This window comes from Triturus cristatus, chromosome 3_2, assembly GCF_964204655.1.
Source record: "Triturus cristatus chromosome 3_2, aTriCri1.1, whole genome shotgun sequence".
In the NCBI taxonomy this organism is placed as follows: Eukaryota; Metazoa; Chordata; class Amphibia; order Caudata; family Salamandridae; genus Triturus; species Triturus cristatus.
In genome coordinates, this window is record NC_140584.1 from 1157485698 (window position 1) to 1157506351 (window position 20654).

At 42.1% G+C, this 20654-nt stretch overlaps 1 protein-coding gene across 1 annotated transcript; it reads right to left on the reverse strand.

Moving 5' to 3' along the window:
• Positions 1 to 5135: 5135 nt before the first annotated feature.
• LOC146859320 (vomeronasal type-2 receptor 26-like) lies at positions 5136 to 20654 on the reverse strand. Its single transcript, XM_085647159.1, has 4 exons — positions 20505 to 20654; positions 15403 to 15624; positions 11143 to 11266; positions 5136 to 6052 (listed from the first exon to the last, which is right to left on the reverse strand). The coding sequence occupies exons 1-4, from the start codon at positions 20652 to 20654 to the stop codon at positions 5136 to 5138; spliced, it is 1413 nt and encodes a 470-aa protein (XP_085503285.1).

Below are 20654 nucleotides of genomic sequence, written 5' to 3' on the forward strand. Positions count from 1 at the left end.
GGAGTACAGTATAAACATTTAAGAGTAGCATAGGAGCGCCGCCATAGGTTTCTGTTGCATTTCATGCTCTACTGTTGGCATATGCATCGTTTTATTCAGTAACCTGGATTTTATGCCCTGATGTAGAGATACTGACAGGATAGTAAATACATGTCCAGGACATGCATGTTATATACAGTGATGGTGGTTGGGTAACCTGGGCAACCTTTAACTGTTTACTGGATTGCACTACCTTGTAATGATATGGCAATTGCCCTATAGCAAAGTGATTTTATGGTCTAAGTGGCATCATGACAAGTGCCTAGTGGCTCAGTGATTTATGTGATTATGGTCTAAAGTGTTTTCTTTGCAATACAAAGGATAGTTTTGTATAACCTTGTGTGGAGTCTCTTTTTGGGGTGTGCCTAGAGTGTGTGTGTGTGTGTATTGCGCAAACACTTTACACATTGCCTCTGGGATACGTCTGACTGCTCTGCCATACTCCCAAGGGGGTGAGCAGGGGTTATCTTGGGTGTGTAACTCCCTTACTCTGACTAGAGTGGTGGGTTCTGCCTGGCTTAGGCGCACAACCTAGCCAACTAGAAACCCCATTTCTAAAAATAAGTCTATGATATCAAAATAGACGATAACAAAAGAGTTTATTAAATCATTGAAGATATCATTAACAAAATGTTGGAAAGCTATTCGGGCATTACACTGGCAAAGGGAAATACATAGGGGCATGTTTATCAAAGTTTTGTGACAACCTTGTGCCACATAGGGTAGTGCAAGGGCGGCACAAAACCTAGATTGATATTTACCAATCCATGCAAGGCCACCATATGTGGCACTGTGGGGTTTATTAAATCTGGAATAATTCAAGGCAGCTCAAGCTGCTGCCTTGTGTTAATCTACCCCATAGAGGCATTCCAAGGGAAGGCTTAACATGGAGAAATATCTTTTTTTCTTCGTGTTTTTTTCTCTTTAAGCGTAGAAAGAGGAAAAAGCCTAAGAGAATTGTTTTTGTGCAGGATGGCATCCCTTTCTGCACAAAAACTATCCTGTCTGCAATGTAGGCAACCATGCGCCATAGTGAGAGAGTGTCTGCATTGACTGTGAGGGTTGCGCGTGAGAGACTCCTGTCGTATGCAGCCCGGTAGCCCGGAGCTGATGGGACTCTTCAGGGGTGGGAATTGACCTCTGGTAGGACTCATAATGTTAGTGTACACTCATGGGGAAAGACAGTGTGTTTTACTGTCTTGTCAGCAATGACACTCTATTATACACCTATGGATGGGGCTGCCTTTAGAGTGCATCTTTACTTCCCTGTGGCCTACAGAAACCAGTAACACTTGGAATTAGGGAATAACCTGTGTGGGAAAATCAATTCTACAAGCTCCAAAAAGATAGCTGTACAGCTTTTGGGTCATCCAGGAATGTTATATTTCGGTGATTTAGCTGAAAACCAGGCCTTTTGTCACCCTGCTGTGCTAAGTTAATTACATTTCCCTCCAGCGTCAGAAATGAAGGTCTCCCCTTGCAAATGGAACAATTAAAAGTATTCTACTCATCTCCTGAGGAAGAAAGGGGTGGGGGTGAAGGATCAGCATCAATCAAGCAGGGATGGGCCTACGTAAACCCCCTAAACAAAGGAAGGAGCCCAGACCTTTGGAGCTAACATAGGAGGTGACTTCCTTTGAAGATTTGTTAGGAAAGGCCTTGGCAGGGAAGTCAGTGAAGGGCGGAGCTGAGACTCCAGTGCAGATGTGGCAAGTGACTCCTGGGTGACGCCCAGCAGGCTGTGCAGGAAGGATAGGACAGTGGTAGAGAGGTGATTGTCCAGAGGTGCCTCACTGCTAGAACCTGCTGTCTCCACTTAAAAGTTATTGCGCAAGAGGGAGAGCTCGCTCCTGGCTGTATTTTCCTGCTGGGCACTGGGGCTGGAGGCAGCCACCGTGGACAACTGGAAGAAAGAACCCCCTGATGCCATCTGGAAAAAGGGCTCTAACTTAAGTTGATCCCAGGTCCAGTAGAGTTCTCCACATGACCAGGGAAGCTGACCCCATTACACTCCTGCGGACTAGTTAGAGTTAGGGGAGAGACTATGCTTCTGCACCAATGGCGAGAGAGGCCCAAATGAAATAATGGAGGAAGGCTGATTCAGGGAGCCAGTGGAACCAGCTACCTGCAAGGTTTGCCACCTTAGAGTCTAGGCGGCCTAAGGAAAGTGTTACAGGTGGCTAAGGTGTGTCAGCACGAGTACAAAATGCCCAAAGGCATGTTGTTAAATGGCCCAGTGGGATCTGAAATATCAATATGAGAAGGCTTTCCTGGCCATTCTAAATTCCCTGAGGTGGGCCAGGACCCAGGGGTTACAGAAGGAGAGGTCCTCAAGTGAATATTTTGGGAGGGGGTGTGTGTTGGGCCCACTCCCCAGCATTCTGGGAACCTGGGAACCCCATCCTCCAGGCCATTTTCTTGATCGGGGGGCCCAGTACCCCAAATCCTGGCCCCTGATGGCAGGCAAAGATGGGGATGCACTGTGGCATTTTACTCGAAGGAAAGGAGAAAAGAGGCAGGCCATGGCCCAAATGAGATGGGGGACTGCTGCCGCAAATCCCCCATCAGTGGTGGGTCTGCCCCGCTTCCTATGCACATGTCTGATGGGATTGGGTGGCCACCACAAGCACCAACACCTTGCTCAAAGTAGCAGGCTGGTCAGAAGAAACCTGCTGGCTCCTGTATCAGCACAAAGGAGTGCTGCACACATGGGGAGCTGGCGTGAAGCCAAAGTTGGGCTCCCTGTGCTGCCCCCATCCTGAGCATATGAGGGGGGCCCAGGTGGGACTGGACACCTCCCAAAGAAAGAGAGAAGGCTTTGCAGTGCAAGGCAGTGCGACAAAAAAAAATGGAAACAAAGGCAGCAGCTATCCCAAAAGCATTGGATATACATGCTCCCAGGAGTGAGTGCATCATAATGCTATGTCGGGCTTCGCTCTGCGGGCTATTTTCTACCCTGATGGCATGGCCACCATCAACATGCCCCAAAAGAGTGTGGGGGAGCTGCAGAAGTGGCACAGCCTCCCATGAAAGGATTTAAAGAATACTGACTCTATTGTTAGAATAGAAAAATATGCTTTAGCATTGTTTTACGTAACTTAGCATCCGCTGTGACATTTTGTGTAAGGGCGCCATTTTGTATCGTGATCGAAACTATTCCTTTGCCATTTCTGAGAAACGGCCTTCTCTAGGTTATGTTTTTTTGGAGCTGAGTTCTGTTACACTAATGAATGCACTGTTCCTATTAGTGCATACCTTTCCTTCAGACGTAGGCCTTCTCCCACTTGTCTCATGGTGGGTACAGGCAGAGTGACCTTCACTAATAGATAAGGTGTGCCCAGCCTCAGAAACGAAACTTCCTACTTTGTAATTTACTGTCCAGCTGCATCTCCTTGGAAAATTCCATGGTGGGCCCGCTTTCATTGGTTTCAAAGTGTACTTAATGTATCGTTATGCTTGCTGATGTCAGTCCCTCTGCAGCACTCATAGCGACTGGGCAGACAGGGCTCCGCTCTGAGTGTACTCTGAATAAACTAGTATTGGTTTGCATTCTCTACTGTCTGACCGACTCTTCATTTGTATGGAAGGCTGAGAGGTGGTCGTGAGTGACCCGAGTGACCCTTATTGGGCCACCTCCTTCACTAAGTTGAAAGGATCACCAAAAGGAATATCATCTCAGGCTTCATTGCTATTTTTAAGCACTCCCAAGGCTGGAGCATGTGGTTTTCAGCTGGGTTGTGCAGCACTCTCTAGGGGTGAAGTCAATGTTTCCAAGATACAAAATGCACACAGACCCATGAGTAATGCATATTTTTCTTGGAAATGCTTGATTAAAAAAATGATGTTGACAGCCACTCGTGATCAAAGTACATATGCTTTATTAGCAATAATAAGTGCATTCATTCATGGTTATATTTTATTATTGCATTTACTTCTAAAATGATAATTTTTTTTACATGTGTATTGATGCTCCTGTACCTTTGACTAAGTCAATGTACTTATCTGATGTGGTTGTATGACCCCTTTAGGAGGTCAGAAGCGGTACACAATGTTGTTGAAATGTATTTCCATCAGCCTTATGTATATTTGTAAATAACTAAGTAGTATTGAGCAGTGGGTGTGCAATAAATGTACTATTCCTTTTTCTGAAGAAAAAGCACAGAATGGACAATCATTTATTGAGAGTTATTATTGTGTGCCAACAAATGGTGATTGCTAGCCCACACGATCGCCCTTGAGCAGACCTTGGCCTGCTCTGCTCCGCTATGCTGAGAGAGTCAAGAACTACAATGGGGTGTTTGGTTCCCATTGGAGGGAAAATATGTACCCATTACCGTTTCCCTACAACTTCCTTAAATATCTGTGCAGAATGCAAGGGATAGTTGGGGAAGGTCCTGTAACCATTACTATTTTCCATGTAGTAAATGCCTATTTTGTCCTCTCACACTTTTTAATTTATAAATGTTACTATACATGCCCTTCATTGTTTCCTGAGAATGGTCTAATCTGTTTTTAATCTAAGGTTAAAGTGTAGTGGAATCTATCAGCCTCCAGGTCAGTGACTGGAAGACCCAGATCTCCAACTTACACATTGGTGCTACTTGCTCCTCACAACTACCTCCTGCTTTATTGTAGCTTGGGTCTCCAGGCACAGCAATTTACAGTTTCTGATGTGTGTAATTATGCAATTCCAGGCACTGTAAATTACCATTTCATGTCTCTGTATGCGAAAGGAGCACCTACTTTTCTGTACACCCTCCACTTACTCAATTCTGCCTTCCAGGGTTGATTCTCCCCAAAGGGCTTGTATTCACTGACTGTATCCTGCCTACTAATGTCCACATTGAAGAATAACACTTGTGACACTGTGGTGAAGGCTTTTATCTTGGAAGATGTTTAATAAACAGGCATTATCATTGGTTTTGACTTTGCAAATACCGCAATGTAATTTTAAAAAATGGATTACTGAAATCAGACTGCTGTTATTAAGGTAAGATCATCTCATCACAATGTCAATTTGTGTAATTTTTCCAATGATGGTTAACAGTAATGGAAATGTACATGGCACCTCTTGCTCCTTGATGAGAAAAATACACTCATTTCATTTTATCTTTGATATATTTCTTATTAAGTAAATAACTTTTTGTATTCAGATCGGGCCTTAGGAGAATAATGTGAACCTTAGGGAAAAATATACAAGCCATAAGGCCTGAATTTGAAGCAAGGATTGCAAAGACCTCCACGGCCACCATGTATTTTCCATCTGTGCTGAGATACGCTGGGATAAAGGAAATCCACACACTTACAAACACAAGCAGACTAAAAGTAATGTATTTGGCTTCATTGAAGCTGTCTGGTAATTTTCTGGCGAGGAAAGCCACTAGGAAGCTTACAGAGGCCAGGAGACCCATGTATCCCAACATGCAGTAGAAAAGTGCTACTGATCCATCAAAACACTGTATGATTAGTTTCTTTGATGTTACAGTGTTAATTCCAGAATAAGGAGTCCTTGTGAATATCCATACTGTACATATGATTAGTTGAACAGTGAAACAACAGAGAACAATGTAGAAAGGTGTCCTTGGGCCAGTCCAGGTTCTCCACCGGCTGGTTGGGTTGGTGGCATTAAATGCAACAATGACTGTTATTGTTTTGGCTAAAATACAGGACACACTAAAGGAGAACAGAAGCCCAAATGCCATATTCCGAAACATGCATGTCCATTTCATGGGCCGTCCGATAAACATGTAGGAACAGAGGAAACAAAACATGAGAGAAAAAAGAAGAAGGTAACTCAGATCTCGGTTGTTGGCTTTGACGATTGCAGTGTCCTGATATTGGCGAAAGATCCCTAGAATGAAAATGTTCACCAAAGACAATACCGTTGAAATAGAAGCGAGAGCTGCACCCAGGGGCTCCTCATAGGACAAGAACTCAATAGATCTGGGAACACAGGAATTTCTTTTGTCGTTGGACCATTGATCTTCTTGACATTTTATACAAACTGTAGCATCTAGGCATAAAGACAGACATTTGGTTTCATAATTTATTTAAAAATGGGCATCTGTTTCTCATGTATTATGTTGGCTGTATAACCTAGATCCCTCAAGAAGTCAAATTTTAAAATTGGATTTTTGTCAGAAACCTAGAAACCACCAATGATGCCACTAGTGGTGCAACCTGATTCAACATGTCCAGAGCAGGGTGTATGGTATGAGGAAAAGTTTCATACAAAGTCTGAGTGCTGTTGGGCATGAAGTTGGCCTGGGAGTGTCAGGTCAAATGTAGTGACACAGAGATTAAGGCCCTAATTACAATGCCGGTCGGAGTTGCCTCCAGCTGACACTGTATCGGTTTGGGAACCAATCAACCATAGGTCAGGGGGTTCCGAAAGCCATGTTACAATGCCACCGGTCTCAAACTCACATTTCTCTATGGGAGCTTGTGCAGCGGTTAGAAACCGGCCACAGTACAAGCTCCCATAGAGAAATGGGAGTTTCTGTAAATCCCCGCAAGGCATTGCAGGCACCTCATGAAGTTCAAATTAGAGAAAGGGGTGTATAGTAAATTCAGGCGCATCTGCACTATCACACACTTTTTCAAAAAGCTATTATCTCTTGTTGTGGTGCATCAAACAATGGGAAACACCCAATTCCCCACAGAAAAGCAATAAACAGATTATGTCGATGCACACACTCAATAGTAATGCACAGTAACAGTTTTTTAAGATTCAACACAAAAAGTATGGGGCTCCTTCTCTTTTTTAGTGTCTTCCTTTATTCTTTAATCTTCCAATCCCAATGCGTTTCGTCGCTTAGGTAGTCAACCGAGGAAGTCGCACGGTTGACTACCTAAGTGACGAAACGCGTTGGGAAAAAGAGAAGGAGCCCCATACTTTTTGTGTTGAATCTTAAAAAACTGTTACTGTGCATTACTATTGAGTGTGTGCATCGACATAATCTGTTTACCTCATGAAGTTCTCCTAAATCATTTGAGAAGAATATACAATAAATTAGAACCAACTACAAGATAATTTCAGGATCTCTTGAAGGAAACAGAAGTCTAATTAGTTTAAACAAATGAAAGCATACAGCAAGGAACTGTCATAGTGATGAATTAACATATAGACATCTATCATGTGCTCTGCATGTGTGTTGTCATTTGTCTGTCTTGCCAGACACTTCAATTGGAGTAGAGAATCATCGACTTTGCCATAGATCCTGGCAGTTTCTTTTCTATTGCAAACATTGTAAAGGGCAGTAATGAGCATACCAAATGTTGTTGAAAACATCAGTGCTGGTTATGTACTCCCTCTCTCAGCCCAGCAGCAAAATAGCTACTGGTTGGGAAGTCTCTGCTAAAAGTAAGTACACCTACAAAACCCTAGCTCTAGGTGCCTCCAGGTAAGTATGGCTTCAAAAATCATTGTACCAGACGCCTTGAATGTCTAAAATAGATCCCAAAATCACAGGCTGTAAGTCCATCGAACCACATGCAACAGTGCATCAAAGGCACACTGGGAGTAGAAAATGTGTTTCAAATTATTAACATGCACATTGTAATTCACTGAAATTCAGAAGAAGGAGAAGCTGAAGAGGGGTATCTTCTTACCTATGAAGTTGAATTATAAACATCAATGCTTTGCAGTCGTAATTTTGGTTAAAAACTATTGCTTGATTGCTTCCTCAAGGGCAGTATTTTTTGAATGGCACAATAGAAGTTTTCATGAGGTACAGCTTCCAATTTGGTAATATGGGGTCCTTCATTGCCCTTCACATCAAGCCTGAGTTCTTTTTATTGTTTGCATTCCAAAAACATGCATGCGAATGCGTTGGATGGAGGTCTGTTGTACCACGCAGGCCTCTATCACAGAACTCAGCACAGGTCGCAAGTAGTTTCAAGCTCATTACAGTCCAAATAATATTAATGAAATGGTAAGTTTGTGTATTTGAGAGACCTGGTAATTTGCAGAATCAGAGCTTTGTGCACCTCTCGCACTATAAAGCAGGGATTGGTTACAAGACAATTCAAACCTAGTGTGTTATTTATTAAAAATGTTAGGACAGCTTCAAGGTGCCACTTGTGAAATGCTGGGCAACAACGTTTGTGCCATAAGCATTTATTTGGACTCTTTAAAATAGAAATAGATTCTGGGCCCAAATCAAAGTAGATCATATTTTTACATCACAAGTAAAAGTGTCATACATATGTTGTCATTTAGCAACACCAAGGTGTGAAATTTACAGAGTGGAATTTAGTTTCCCTAATCAATTTGCACTGTAGTCCAAGAAATTATAAAAGGAAGGAAGCTAAAATATCTTTGGATTAAAAAGACTGGAGACTCCCATCTAGAGCGGGAGTGTTGGGAGAGGTGTGGCTTGTACGAGTCATTTCAAACTGAGCACCAGTAAAGTTTACTCGGTGAACATGAGAAGCACGTGACTGTGATGGATACATTTGAAATTCAGATTGAAGTAGAGATTTAATTTGCACAGTTGCTCATCGTGATCTCACAGAAATAACCCCCTACTAAAAGAAAATTACCAAGTATAATATTAAATAAACATGAGGACTTGAGGAAAACAAGGAAAGTCATAACCAAATGTCAGAGCAGTAGCTGAGAAGCTTTCCAGGCAGCAAGGATTGCTCACAGGATGGAAAGTGAAACTGAAAAAACCTGGGTTTTTGCAAGACTAAACTTAAAGGTATACTTTAAGAAACACCACTGGCCCTCCTTCTGACAATACATACCAGCTGTCAGAGTTCCTGAGCATGCCTCAGATAACACAAGGATCAGTCAGTATACAGGCACCCCATCCAGTCACTTGAAACCTCAGCCAGTCTTCAACACAAATTCAAACACACCATCTTCTTATTTCACACCACCAAATATACAACAGAAACTCTGACTACTTTCCAACATCCCTATCTGACCCTCTGAGACTCTCAGCTGGGACCCAGAAACCTTCAGTCTGCCTTTGGAAACTCCAGTCCACTCTCAAACAGCCACAGTCTAACATCATACATCCTGAACCACTCTTCTGAACCACTGAGCATGCCCTCAGAGACTATGCAGGGTGCTTAGCTTTGAGAAACATTTATACGGCGAATAGCTACTTGGAATAGACCTTAGTTAACATTTAGACACCCTAACAGTCATTATGTTTCAACAGATGTCACCGAAAGACCATTAGCAACTGAAAACAAGAGCTCACTTGGAACTCATTTATAAATACAATCTAAATATACTTAGACCGATTCACAAAGGCAAACTGAGACAATAGTTGAACTTTATGAATGTTGGTATTCACAGAGGTCATTTACGAGTTGTATCTTTACGTCCACAATCGGCCCGTAATGTTCCTGATTGGGCTGTACTCTCCGCACTCGGGCTGCACTTTCCAGCTCAGGCCAGACTCTCTGGCTCGGGCCAGATGAAGTGTAATCATATTCCAGAAAGGTTTGCTCCTTTGCATCATGGTACATGCAGTCCACAATTTGCGCTCCCCTCTGTGTTGACTGTAGTGTCATCACTGGAGAGCAACTAGTGTTGACATTACAGTCACACTGAGGGGAGCGCAAATTGTGGACTGCATGTACCATGATCCAAAGGAGCAAACATTTCTGGGATATGATGTAGCGTCCGACCACACCCTTGTTTCTGCCCAAAGTGATTTTCATGACCTCCTCTACCATTTATCACACATACATAATGTTCCTTTTGTAAAAATTGAATTCCAGCCCATTGATTACACTTCATCTAGCCCGAGCGAGAGAGTACCGCCCGAGAGTACGGCCTGGGTGCGGAGAGTACTGCCCACGTGGGAGATTTTGGCAATGTAAAGATACGACTCATAAATGACCTCTGTAAATACGAAAAGTCGTAAGGTTAGACTTTTGTCTCAGATTGCCTTTGTGATTCGTGCCCACAGACTTCAGTGCAAATTACTGTGAAAGCTGACATTTATTTTGTAAAGACTTCATCTTTTCTCAAATTCATGTGCAAAACCAATGACTAGTATGTCATCATTTCATTGTCCAATTTCAATTCAGATGAACTAAAGGTTATTTAAAGACGCAAAACTGAAATTTGTGATCGCAATTGTAATGAAGTGGAGTGTTGAGAAGATTTTAAGATGCACCCCCCAGGGAAAAAAAACTGAGGAAGAGGAAACTGACCAATTAAGTGAGCATAAATAGTAAAATTGGTTTAATTGGGGAGACAGTCAGTATTTTTACAAATATTAAACCTGAAAGAGTTGATAAAAAATGTGTTCCATATATATGGTTACGGTTTGTCTCCTGTTTGTTGTCGACAGCGTTTCGACTCTCTTAGTGGGTACTAGGGTCTCATCAGGACTGGTGGATAACCTGGGGAATGGTTATGTCTTGGAAATTGATCTATCTTGTAGACATAGACCTTTTTGTGCTATCCACTACAGGCCGGATGAGAATGGTCCTGTAAGACAAACATTACACCAGATTGTGACATCAGAGAGGTCTGTATTCAGAGGAAATCGCAGCAGTGGTCACAGGAGATTGATAAATTAAACTATTATGTTCTGTGGCCCCAAGAAGGAAATCATGAACGACTGGGTGGATCAGTCTACCAATCGGAGATCCAGTTGTTAACAGTGAGGAACTACATCAACCTCTCCGTAAAAGGTAATATTCTGCATCAATGGTATGGAACCTGAATAAGCCATACATTTAATATTATTTCTGTGGATTATAGAGGATTTTAAAAATGAATAGATAAAACTGACGGGATCTTGTCCTTTTCTTTTTGAATCTACATGATGTCCCTTTCACGTTTTTCAATGTAACTTTAGGGTCAGGTGTATTGAGAAGTTTACTATCTAATGGAATGACATTTTGATTGCTAAATATTCAGTGTTACATTCATGTTTCATTGGAACTCTCGCATCACATGTTTTTCTGTGACACACCTTTGAATTAGTCCAAATAATATATGTAACCAGCATCTGTGTATTCATTTAAAAAGTTCATTTACATAAAAGAAGCATGCAGAGTTAATGAAAGAGTTAGGAATCTTAGCAGTCTGTCTGAAACTGTATATACACAAGTAACAGCATTTCTCACCAGTTTCATTTGTGATCTCACCATCAGCACATGGAACACAATCAAAGCAACAGGTTGGTTGTCCTTTAAGGGCAGCCTTTCGAAAACCAGGAATACAGCTTTTACTACAGACTGACTGTGGAACCTAAAACATAATTCATAGATAGCAATAAGTTCTAGAGCTTGCACTGTTGGCACACATTATTTCACTTAGGAAGACAATAGTGCTATATTGCAAAGTGGGAAAGAACAATATTTTGGTGATCAAAGCTTCAAACTGCCTTCACAAGCAGTGATTTATCATCACCATGCACACAATACAGACAAACTCAAATTGTCTGTTTGATAAATGGAACAATTTGAATTCTGCAATCATTAATTGTAATTATTTGAAAACATAAAACTGTACTGTTAGAAACTGGGTCTCTAGTTGGCAGAGGTATGCATCCTGTACAAGACCACAATCCTGGTCAGGGTAAGCTGGATACAAACTAAAACATAACCTCTGCTCACCCTATGGTAGCTTGGCACACAGGTTTATCTAAAGAGGCAATGTGTAACGTATTTGTGCAAAACTCACGCACACACAGTAACACAAAGAACACAACACAAAAATACTCTACACAACTTTAGACAAATAAAGAATATTTTCATGAGTAAAATAATACCAAAACTGCAAAATTCCAATAAGTAGAACAGGAGTTATGAATTTTTAAATAATACATCAAAAAGTAGTGCTTGTAAGTCATTAGTGCTAAGGGGTTACTTGAGGTCACTCTAGACCGGAGCAAACCCAAAGTTCAGGCCGACCACGATGGAGGGCAGGTCGGCTACAGGACTCATAAAAGGTCCTGTTGAAAAAGTATCTTGGATGGAGAAAGCGTTGAAGTTGAAGACTTGATGCAAGGAGCTGGAGATGCGATGTGTCATCGTTGATCCCGTGGATGCAGGTAATGGTTTGGTTCAGAGCCGCATAGTCAAAGAAGGCTTAGGCATCGAACCCCTTCATGATGCAGACTCTGCATCGTCTTCAAACCTTGCAGCTGGGTCCTGCATTATCATTGATTCTTACGAGTTGAATTGCATTATTTATTGACCAACGCACACATTGGTGAATCTTCAATTTTGCTTGCGAAGTAATTAAAGACCATTGACCCTTTAAGGGTCCGAATAGTATTGTGTTTGGGACATTAATATTGTGCCCGACCATAGGCTGCCTTACACTGTTCATAATGTCCTGATGAAGACTAGCGCGCTGAGGTCTTATTTTACCCTCTACGCAATAGTCTGGTCGAAACATCGACTTTCTCAATATTCTGGTCTGGATTGACTTGCTCAGCCCATCTGGAATAGTGAATTTGGATTTCATGATCACTATGTCCTAAAAACGTACGGTAAGAAAATATATATATAAAAAGAGAATTTTATTTTCAAACAAGCCCACTACACTGGTTGTAGGCCCATCAGCCAGTGCACTTTCAAGAAATATAACTGTTCTCTTTCACTCTGTTGTTTCTTCTATTTGCACATGGACACCCTAAAATAAACACTTCTATATGCACTTTCTTTGAGCAACCTACAGAATCTATGGGGCATATTTATGAGACACGTTTCCTCCTGCACTGGCAGTACATTAGCTGCCTAGCACCAGCGTATGCACCCTTGCACCATAGTGCAAGGGTGTCTGCGTTGCAGGGGAATGATTGTTTATGTGCAAAAAGGTGAGGGATTCACCAAAGGTTGAAAAAGCAACGGAGGTTCTGGGGCAATCATTTCGGGATGAGGTTGAGACTGAGACTGAACAATCTGTGCCTCTTTAGCCCTGTGAATATCCTGCTTAGGAGCCAGTTGCGGCAAGAGGGGGTGGAGACTGAAAAAGAGATTGAGATGCCTTAGGTTTCTGAAACATCAGGTATTCCTTAACTTTGCCCGGAGGTAAACTAGAAGGATTTTCTTGCATACTCTCCTGATATTCCACCGGAGGATTATTGACCTGGCTTTCTCCCATCATAACTGGGCCAGATAGTTCATTACCTTCTTCAGTTTCTTCTGGAGTTGAATTTATTAATCTCTGACGGGCATTATTCGACCTCGCTTGGCCTGTACCCCCTTGGCCCTCCTCACCATGCTCCAAGACTTCATCCTCTGAGCATGAGGGACTAGATGTAGGAGCGGCGCCTCGGCGGGCTTTCTGCACGCGCTCACACTCAGCCTTTGCTGCAATAGGGTTATCTTCATCTGTGTAGTACGGGTCTTAGTCTTGGGGGGCATGTTTGTGTCAACTTGCCAGCCGTACACTTATATTAAATTATGTGGATTTCAAAGAAATCTATAAAGGAAACCATCGAGATAGTTTTCAGTATTTATTTTTCAAATTGGACACATTATTATGACCCAGTGTTCCTAAGGCTATATACTAAATTCGAGAGGTACAACGATACTCAAGCAAAGAAAGCGATCATTTAGAGGCTGGTATTTTCAAATCAATATCGTATAGATGCCCAAATACAAATTGTGCCAGACCTTGGTTTAATGTTTAGAACTTTTCTAGAGTCACAAGTGAAGACCTCAGAGTGGGTTACTGTTGGTGGGTGAAGAAGGCAGAACACCTTAATTGATTCTAATACAAAGCGAAGGAGGCTCGCAGGGTATTGAACATCGGAGGGTGATTAGGGATTGAACACATTTGCAACTTCACCCATTCACCTTTTCACCATTGACAGAGGAAATTGCAGGCTGGATTAGGGTAAGAGTAGGACAATTTAAGGTGGCAAGGGGGCACGATTGTCTCTAAGAAGAGAATTTACATGGCAGTCTCCAATACCTGCACATTCCAACTGTCAAAACTTACTTTTGTACCTTAAAGTATTGTGAGGCAAAAAAGAGTCTGTGCTCAAACTAAAACTCCAGCGGCATAACAAAAGAGACGGTCTTTACCACACATACCAGCGCAAAGGATTATTGATTTCCCTTCATCGGTGTCATGTGTTTGTATTTACTGCGCAGGCGCACACCATACAATTCACCTCATCATCATCACTTTTAAGCTTCAGTCAGAAATGTTGCTTTTTTTTACTGTGAAGCTTATTATAGTATGACAATGTGTGTTACGTACATTTTGAGGTTTGAAAATGTTCCAGTAGTTTCCATATTTCTATATTTATTTGTTGGACCGGGTTTATTTACCACTTCTATGGAGCTTCGTTGTTTTACTGTCACTGCTGCAGACTCAGAGCACACTCGTAGCAAGAAACGTGATCTGGCCTTGCTAGCTGCTGTGGGAGGTCTGACTTCAGCTTTCAACTTCTGAACACATTCTACGTATTGTCTCATGACAGAAGCTCTTGTATTCCCAATCAAGTCAAGTCAATTAATCTTTATTCAGATATAAAGATACCCACAAAAGAACATGACGCATACAAAATAAGACATTTCATGATTAAAACAAGTTATACATGGTTAAAAAAACACTTAAAATACTTCGCATCAACGGGAGTTGGCCAGAGCAACAGCGCTAAAATAACAGGAACATGGGGATTATAGGGCCACTAGATAAAAAAAAGACCCCAATCATTATTAGCTAGGATGTTATTTTAATAAGGCAGGTCATCTAATATGACATCGGTTTTGATAACATGTTCCCTGTGTTCATTCAGAATCTTCATATTTCACACCAAACCACAAGTCACACCTACGAACCATCATGAGTGACTTTCTCAGTTAAGGCACCATTGGGAAATATCAATCAGAGGTCCATCCCCAGACTAAAAGATGTCCCTTGATTTCTAAAAACATTGGCAAAGTGTGCTCATTTTGCTACTAAATTAAAAATTACGCAAAAAAATCATCAAATCATTTACGCATTCATTCTTTCTCCTTAGACATCATTTGAACAGCTTTAAGGACCATTTCCAAAAGCTTTGTGTCTCCACTGGGTTTCATCGTCATGGAAAAATATGATAATCTCACTTATTCCTCACGAGTCTTCAGTTGTTAGGTACAAAATGGACCTTAGAGAGATCTTGTCACTTTGTCAGTTTCCAGGAGATGTCTGCACTGTGGTCTAATACTTACATTTTGAATGTGGCTAAAGTGTGATTTATATTCCCGGTCAGGACGAAAACATTCTTTTCATATATGAAGGGATGTATAATGCTTAAGTAATATGTACAGTTTATATGTTCAATAATTCACACATAATGTGCAATCCATGGGCCATGGTCAATTATTTGTCTGGCTAGGTGCATACTTATTTGGAAAGAAGGAATAATAAATACTTACTCCTGAGTCCACTGAATTCCAAAGCAAGGCCTCCAAGTTTATTGAAATTTCGTGACGTGACCGATAATCAAAGCTTCCAACTGTCAAGGACTTGTCGACTCCATCTGGAAACATCTGCCAGTTCAGAATATCATAGACAGCTGCAGGATCTCCATTTTCAGCGAAGAAAATTTCCTCTCCAGAACCGGTGAAAAAATGAACTTTTTTAAGGTAGTGAAGTACCTACAGAGTTAGAATTTTAGGAAACATAAAATACCTTAAGATACCTTTCTATTGCCTTCTTTCATCATGGCCCCTGTGGTATGTAAGATCTCGTTTGTCTGAGATATGGCTTACTTTGGGACTGCATTGGGCACTTGGAGACAGTTCACATTTGATCCAGGTCTTTTGCAACAAATCAACACTTTTTATGTTTCTTTATATGGCAATATCAACAATTCAGAGGAAACACAGCAATAAACAGACTTAAGCATGCACGATTGAACATGCTAACACCAATGCTCCTCCTCCTCTCCAATACCTGTTTGCTGAATCGTTATTGCAAATTATCGATCAGGCTTATAGGTCAGTGATTGCTAGGTTATATACGGATCTCCTTGTTGAGTGTTGGGGGAATCTCTGTGCCCCCCCAAGCATTGGATAAGGTTATTATATATGGGGCCCAGTTGTCCATTTCAGAAAGAAAAGGAGGAGATTTTGTGGTATCCTGGGCTTGAGCCTTGTTCTGCACTTCAACAGCTGCTACAGCTTCATGTGAACAGGGTGTGTCTACTGTAGCTGTGTCTGGATGACTGAAAATAAAATCTTGAGCCAGTTCTAGGCTGGGTTCAGGTCAAACCTCAGCACTGTCAATCAGGTCTTTCCATTTCTCCTGATTAGGTGGAAGGTGGTAAACATTAACAGAGGCCATCTACGTGTTGCATATGTGTACTTACTGTGGACCCTAAGCACAAGCCAGGGGAAGTATCCCAATAATCATACATTAACTTTTGACTATAATCAGATGGCTGTATGCCCATACATTTACCCACATTTGCTGGGGGCGAAAGGGAGAATTGACCAAGAAAATGGAGGTTACAAAAACCATTCGTCAGGGTTCAGTTCTGGCACTGTCTTATTTCTCCTTTTCATAAACAGTAGCACTGGATATCTATTGAACTGTGAGAACGATTCTCTGGTTTCGGCAGGCAAAAAAGTGCCTGCTTTAATATATGCAGATCCTTATTGCCATACTGCAGAAAGGGCTATAGACTCTGCTCCTCAGGTTCCAACTCTACCACAGCATGCAAGGACCTAGGTAAAAATGTGCAGAAGACAACATTTATGGCATTATTGCCACATAGAAACTTCAGGGGCAGAATATGACTGCCTAATATGCCCCTAAACAGAGTATCTGAGTTTGATTACCTAGGTGTCAGACTGTCTGATTCCCTCCACTGGCACAAGCAAAGAGCAAAACACACACTTGCCTTAAAACACATATCAAGCTCATTAATCAGGCTTGCCATGCATGCTCAAATTTACCTAGTTCTCGATATATATAGTGCCCAGGCTGTTAATGTACAATTGTACTGCTCAGATCTATTGGGCATGCAACCTGGAGAGCCTAGAGAAAGCAGAAAACGTTTTCATAAGATCATCCTTGAGGCTTCCAAAAGAGCTCACCTCTGGTCCCAATTACTTTGCATCTGACCAAGAAACCAATTATTCAACAAGACAAATTAAAACCTTTATTGTTCTAAATGACAATTTGGTCATCAAAGGAGCTTGGAGTTTACCAATAGGACATACTTGACATTATCCCACAATTTCAGGCAATTCAGATTTCATGGCTGAGGTACATAAAAAATACACTAACCAACCGGGGGAAAAGAGACTACTGGCATCACACCTCAAATTACACTCCACTCAAGAATCACACAGTGAAAGAAACAGGCATTGTGCTCTAGAGAAACTTCTTCCCGCAACCAAGTTGGGCCAGGTGACAAATACGTTTTTGACCATGAAGTGAAAATTTAAATTAGAGTAATTTTTGATTTGGCTCTCTCTGGAGAGTCGCCCCTAAACCTTTTGCTTTCACCCATCCTGTTTTCTGGACCTGTATTTGTTGGTTTATAGGACTCTGTGCGCTTTACCACTGTTAACCAGTGCTAAAGTGCTGTGGCTCACTCCCTAAAGCATGACAAAAATTGGCTGACACCTGATTGGCATATTTAACTTACTTATAACTCACTTTTAAAATATTACACCATATAACCAGGGCTAGTAAATACAATTCTACTACTGGGCCTGCAGCACCTATTGTGCCACCCACTTAAGTAGCCCCATAAAACATGTCCCAGCCCTGCAACTGAAACCTGTATTAAATTGTATCTCCAAAGTTGACTTGGCTAAATAATCCTGTCAAGCCTAAAGCTCCCTTTTCATTACATATAAGTCACTCCAAAGGTAGACCTAAACAGCCCTTTGAGTAGGGTGCATTATAATTAAAAAGGTGGACATGTACTTTTAAGTTTAAAATGTTCAGGTAGAGAAAAACTCTGAAATCCTTTTTTCACTACTGTGAGTCCCACCTCTCCCTTAAAATAACATTGGGTTACCTTATTTGCATTTAATAACTCATAATGTTTGTTTGTGGACAGGTTGAAATGAAATGTTTGGTGTCTAGCGAATTGGAATTCAAAATCCTATTGAATGGTAAAGTCGGACTGTATACCAAAATTCTGAAAATGGGATGTATGACGTTACAACGCATACTTTTACAACGCATGCACTTACAACACAATTTTTACAACGCAACATCCACTACAACGCATTCCATTACATCGCATGACACTACAACGCATTTTTAAAAACGACCTTTACAACGCATTCCATTACATCGCATACTACCTTTACAACGCATACCATTACAATGCATTATATTACATTGCATTTAAGGTAAGTGTTGGATAGTAAAGGGGTAAAAATTACTATTCTCACTCCAGGGGGTGCAACAGTAGGGTAAGTGTTGGATAGTATAGGGGTAAAAATTACTATTCTAACTCCAGGGGGTGCAACAGTAGGGTAAGTGTTGGATAGTATAGGGGTAAAAAATACTATTCTAACTCCAGGGGGTGCAACAGTAGGGTAAGTGTTGGATAGTATAGGGGTAAAAATTACTATTCTAACTCCAGGGGGTGCAACAGTAGGGTAAGTGTTGGATAGTGTAGGGGTAAAAATTACTATTCTAACTCCAGGGGGTGCAACAGTAGGGTAAGTGTTGGATAGTATAGGGGTAAAAATTACTATTCTAACTCCAGGGGTGCAACAGTAGGGTAAGTGTTGGATAGTGTAGGGGTAAAAATTACTATTCTAACTCCAGGGGGTGCAACAGTAGGGTAAGTGTTGGATAGTATAGGGGTAAAAATTACTATACTAACTCCAGGGGGTGCCACAGTAGGGTAAGTGTTGGATAGTGTAGGGGTAAAAATGACTATTCTAACTCCAGGGGGTGCAACAGTAGGGTAAGTGTTGGATAGTATAGGGGTAAAAATTACTATTCTAACTCCAGGGGGTGCAACAGTAGGGTAAGTGTTGGATAGTGTAGGGGTAAAATTTACTATTCTAACTCCAGGGGGTGCAACAGTAGGGTAAGTGTTGGATAGTGTAGGGGTAAAATTTACTATTCTAACTCCAGGGGGTGTATACTTACCTTAAATGCAATGTAATATTATGCGTTGTAATGGTATGCGTTGTAAAGGTAGTATGCGATGTAATGGAATGCGTTGTAAAGGTAGTTTTTAAAAATGCGTTGTAGTGTCATGCGATGTAATGGAATGCGTTGTAGTGGATGTTGCGTTGTAAAAAATGCGTTGTAAGTGTAGTGCGTTGTAAAAGTTGTGTTGTAAAGGTTGTTCCCCCTGAAAATGCTACTCTAAGAAAATTGGCATATTCCACTCCTAACCATTTGGTGTCTTAAACCTGTTTCCTGGGTCACATTACTAGGTGTAGTTGGTCTCTGTGTATTCATCTCTGAGAGCACCACAATAAAGGGGCTGGGTGTTAGCCAGATGGGCCATCCCTGGCCAGATGGGATCAATCTGTGCTCAACTCTACTTGCACTTTAAAGACACTGCCTCAGCACCCAAAGAACTTCACACTATCCTATTGTGACAGCAGATAGACTGGGACGACCAGGGCAGAGAGGCAGGACATTCCAGAAACTTCCATAGGGGGGAAACTCCAGAAGTTTCTTTCACTTCTAAGGGGCCACCAAGAGGCCTGGCATGTTGCCTGAAACCTGCCCTATGCCCTCAGAGAACAGCCCTTCTGCTTGAGACCTGCTTTCCTGCTTGAACTCGAGACTTCAAGAGTGACTACAAAGGCTAGTTGGCTAGCTTCTGGGACAGAAAACAATCCATAATCTTGAACCTGAACTTGTAGCCAGTCTGAGTGGGTCTTGGCTAAGCCCAGGTGGCGTACTCCGCGTCACCAGCGGAGTTTGCAGAGTTTTACCAACTCTGCGTTCCACTGGGAACGCGAAGTTGAGTCAAAACTCCGACTCCGTGGCGGAGAGGAGTACGCCCCTCAGCCCCTGCGCCACGGCTCCAAAAAAAGGGTGAAAAAACCCACTTACCTGCTCTCTGGCATCTGCGGACCCCCTCCTCCTTGCGGTGGTGTCTCACCTCCTCACTGTTGTCTGTCCTCGCTGCAAACCCCTACATTTAATGTCTTGCTTGTACTGCTCATGCGCAGTCCACCAATACGTAAAATGTAGGGGTTGTTACTGGCAACGAGGAGGAGGACGGTGGCAAAGAGGAGACACCACAGCGAGGAGGAGGGTTGCCCGCAGATGCCAGAGAGCAGGTAAGTGGGTTTTTTTACCCTTTCAAAAAGAATCAGTGGGACTGGGGTGGAGCGGAGTTCCACTGAGTTTTCTTTTAACTCTGTGGAACTCTGCTGAGTGCCACCCTGCATACTCGGCCCAGGGTTAGTCCTGGCCCTCTAAGTGGTGCCCTTCAGTCCTGGACCCTTGGAAGTAGTGCTAAATGTGTTCAGATAGCCCAAATCCAAAACTCTTGACTTGAGAACTGAGAGAAGACTGGGATGTACCTGCTCACCGATTTGCCCAAGGTGTATTGCCAGTTGGCCTGAATTTGCAGCAGCCCAGCTACATTCTTCTCAGCAGCAGCAAATCCTGTTCTGTGGTTTCTCACAGAAGGAGTATCTGACCTCGTGGAGCCCTTGCCAGCTACAGCCTTCAGCTTCAT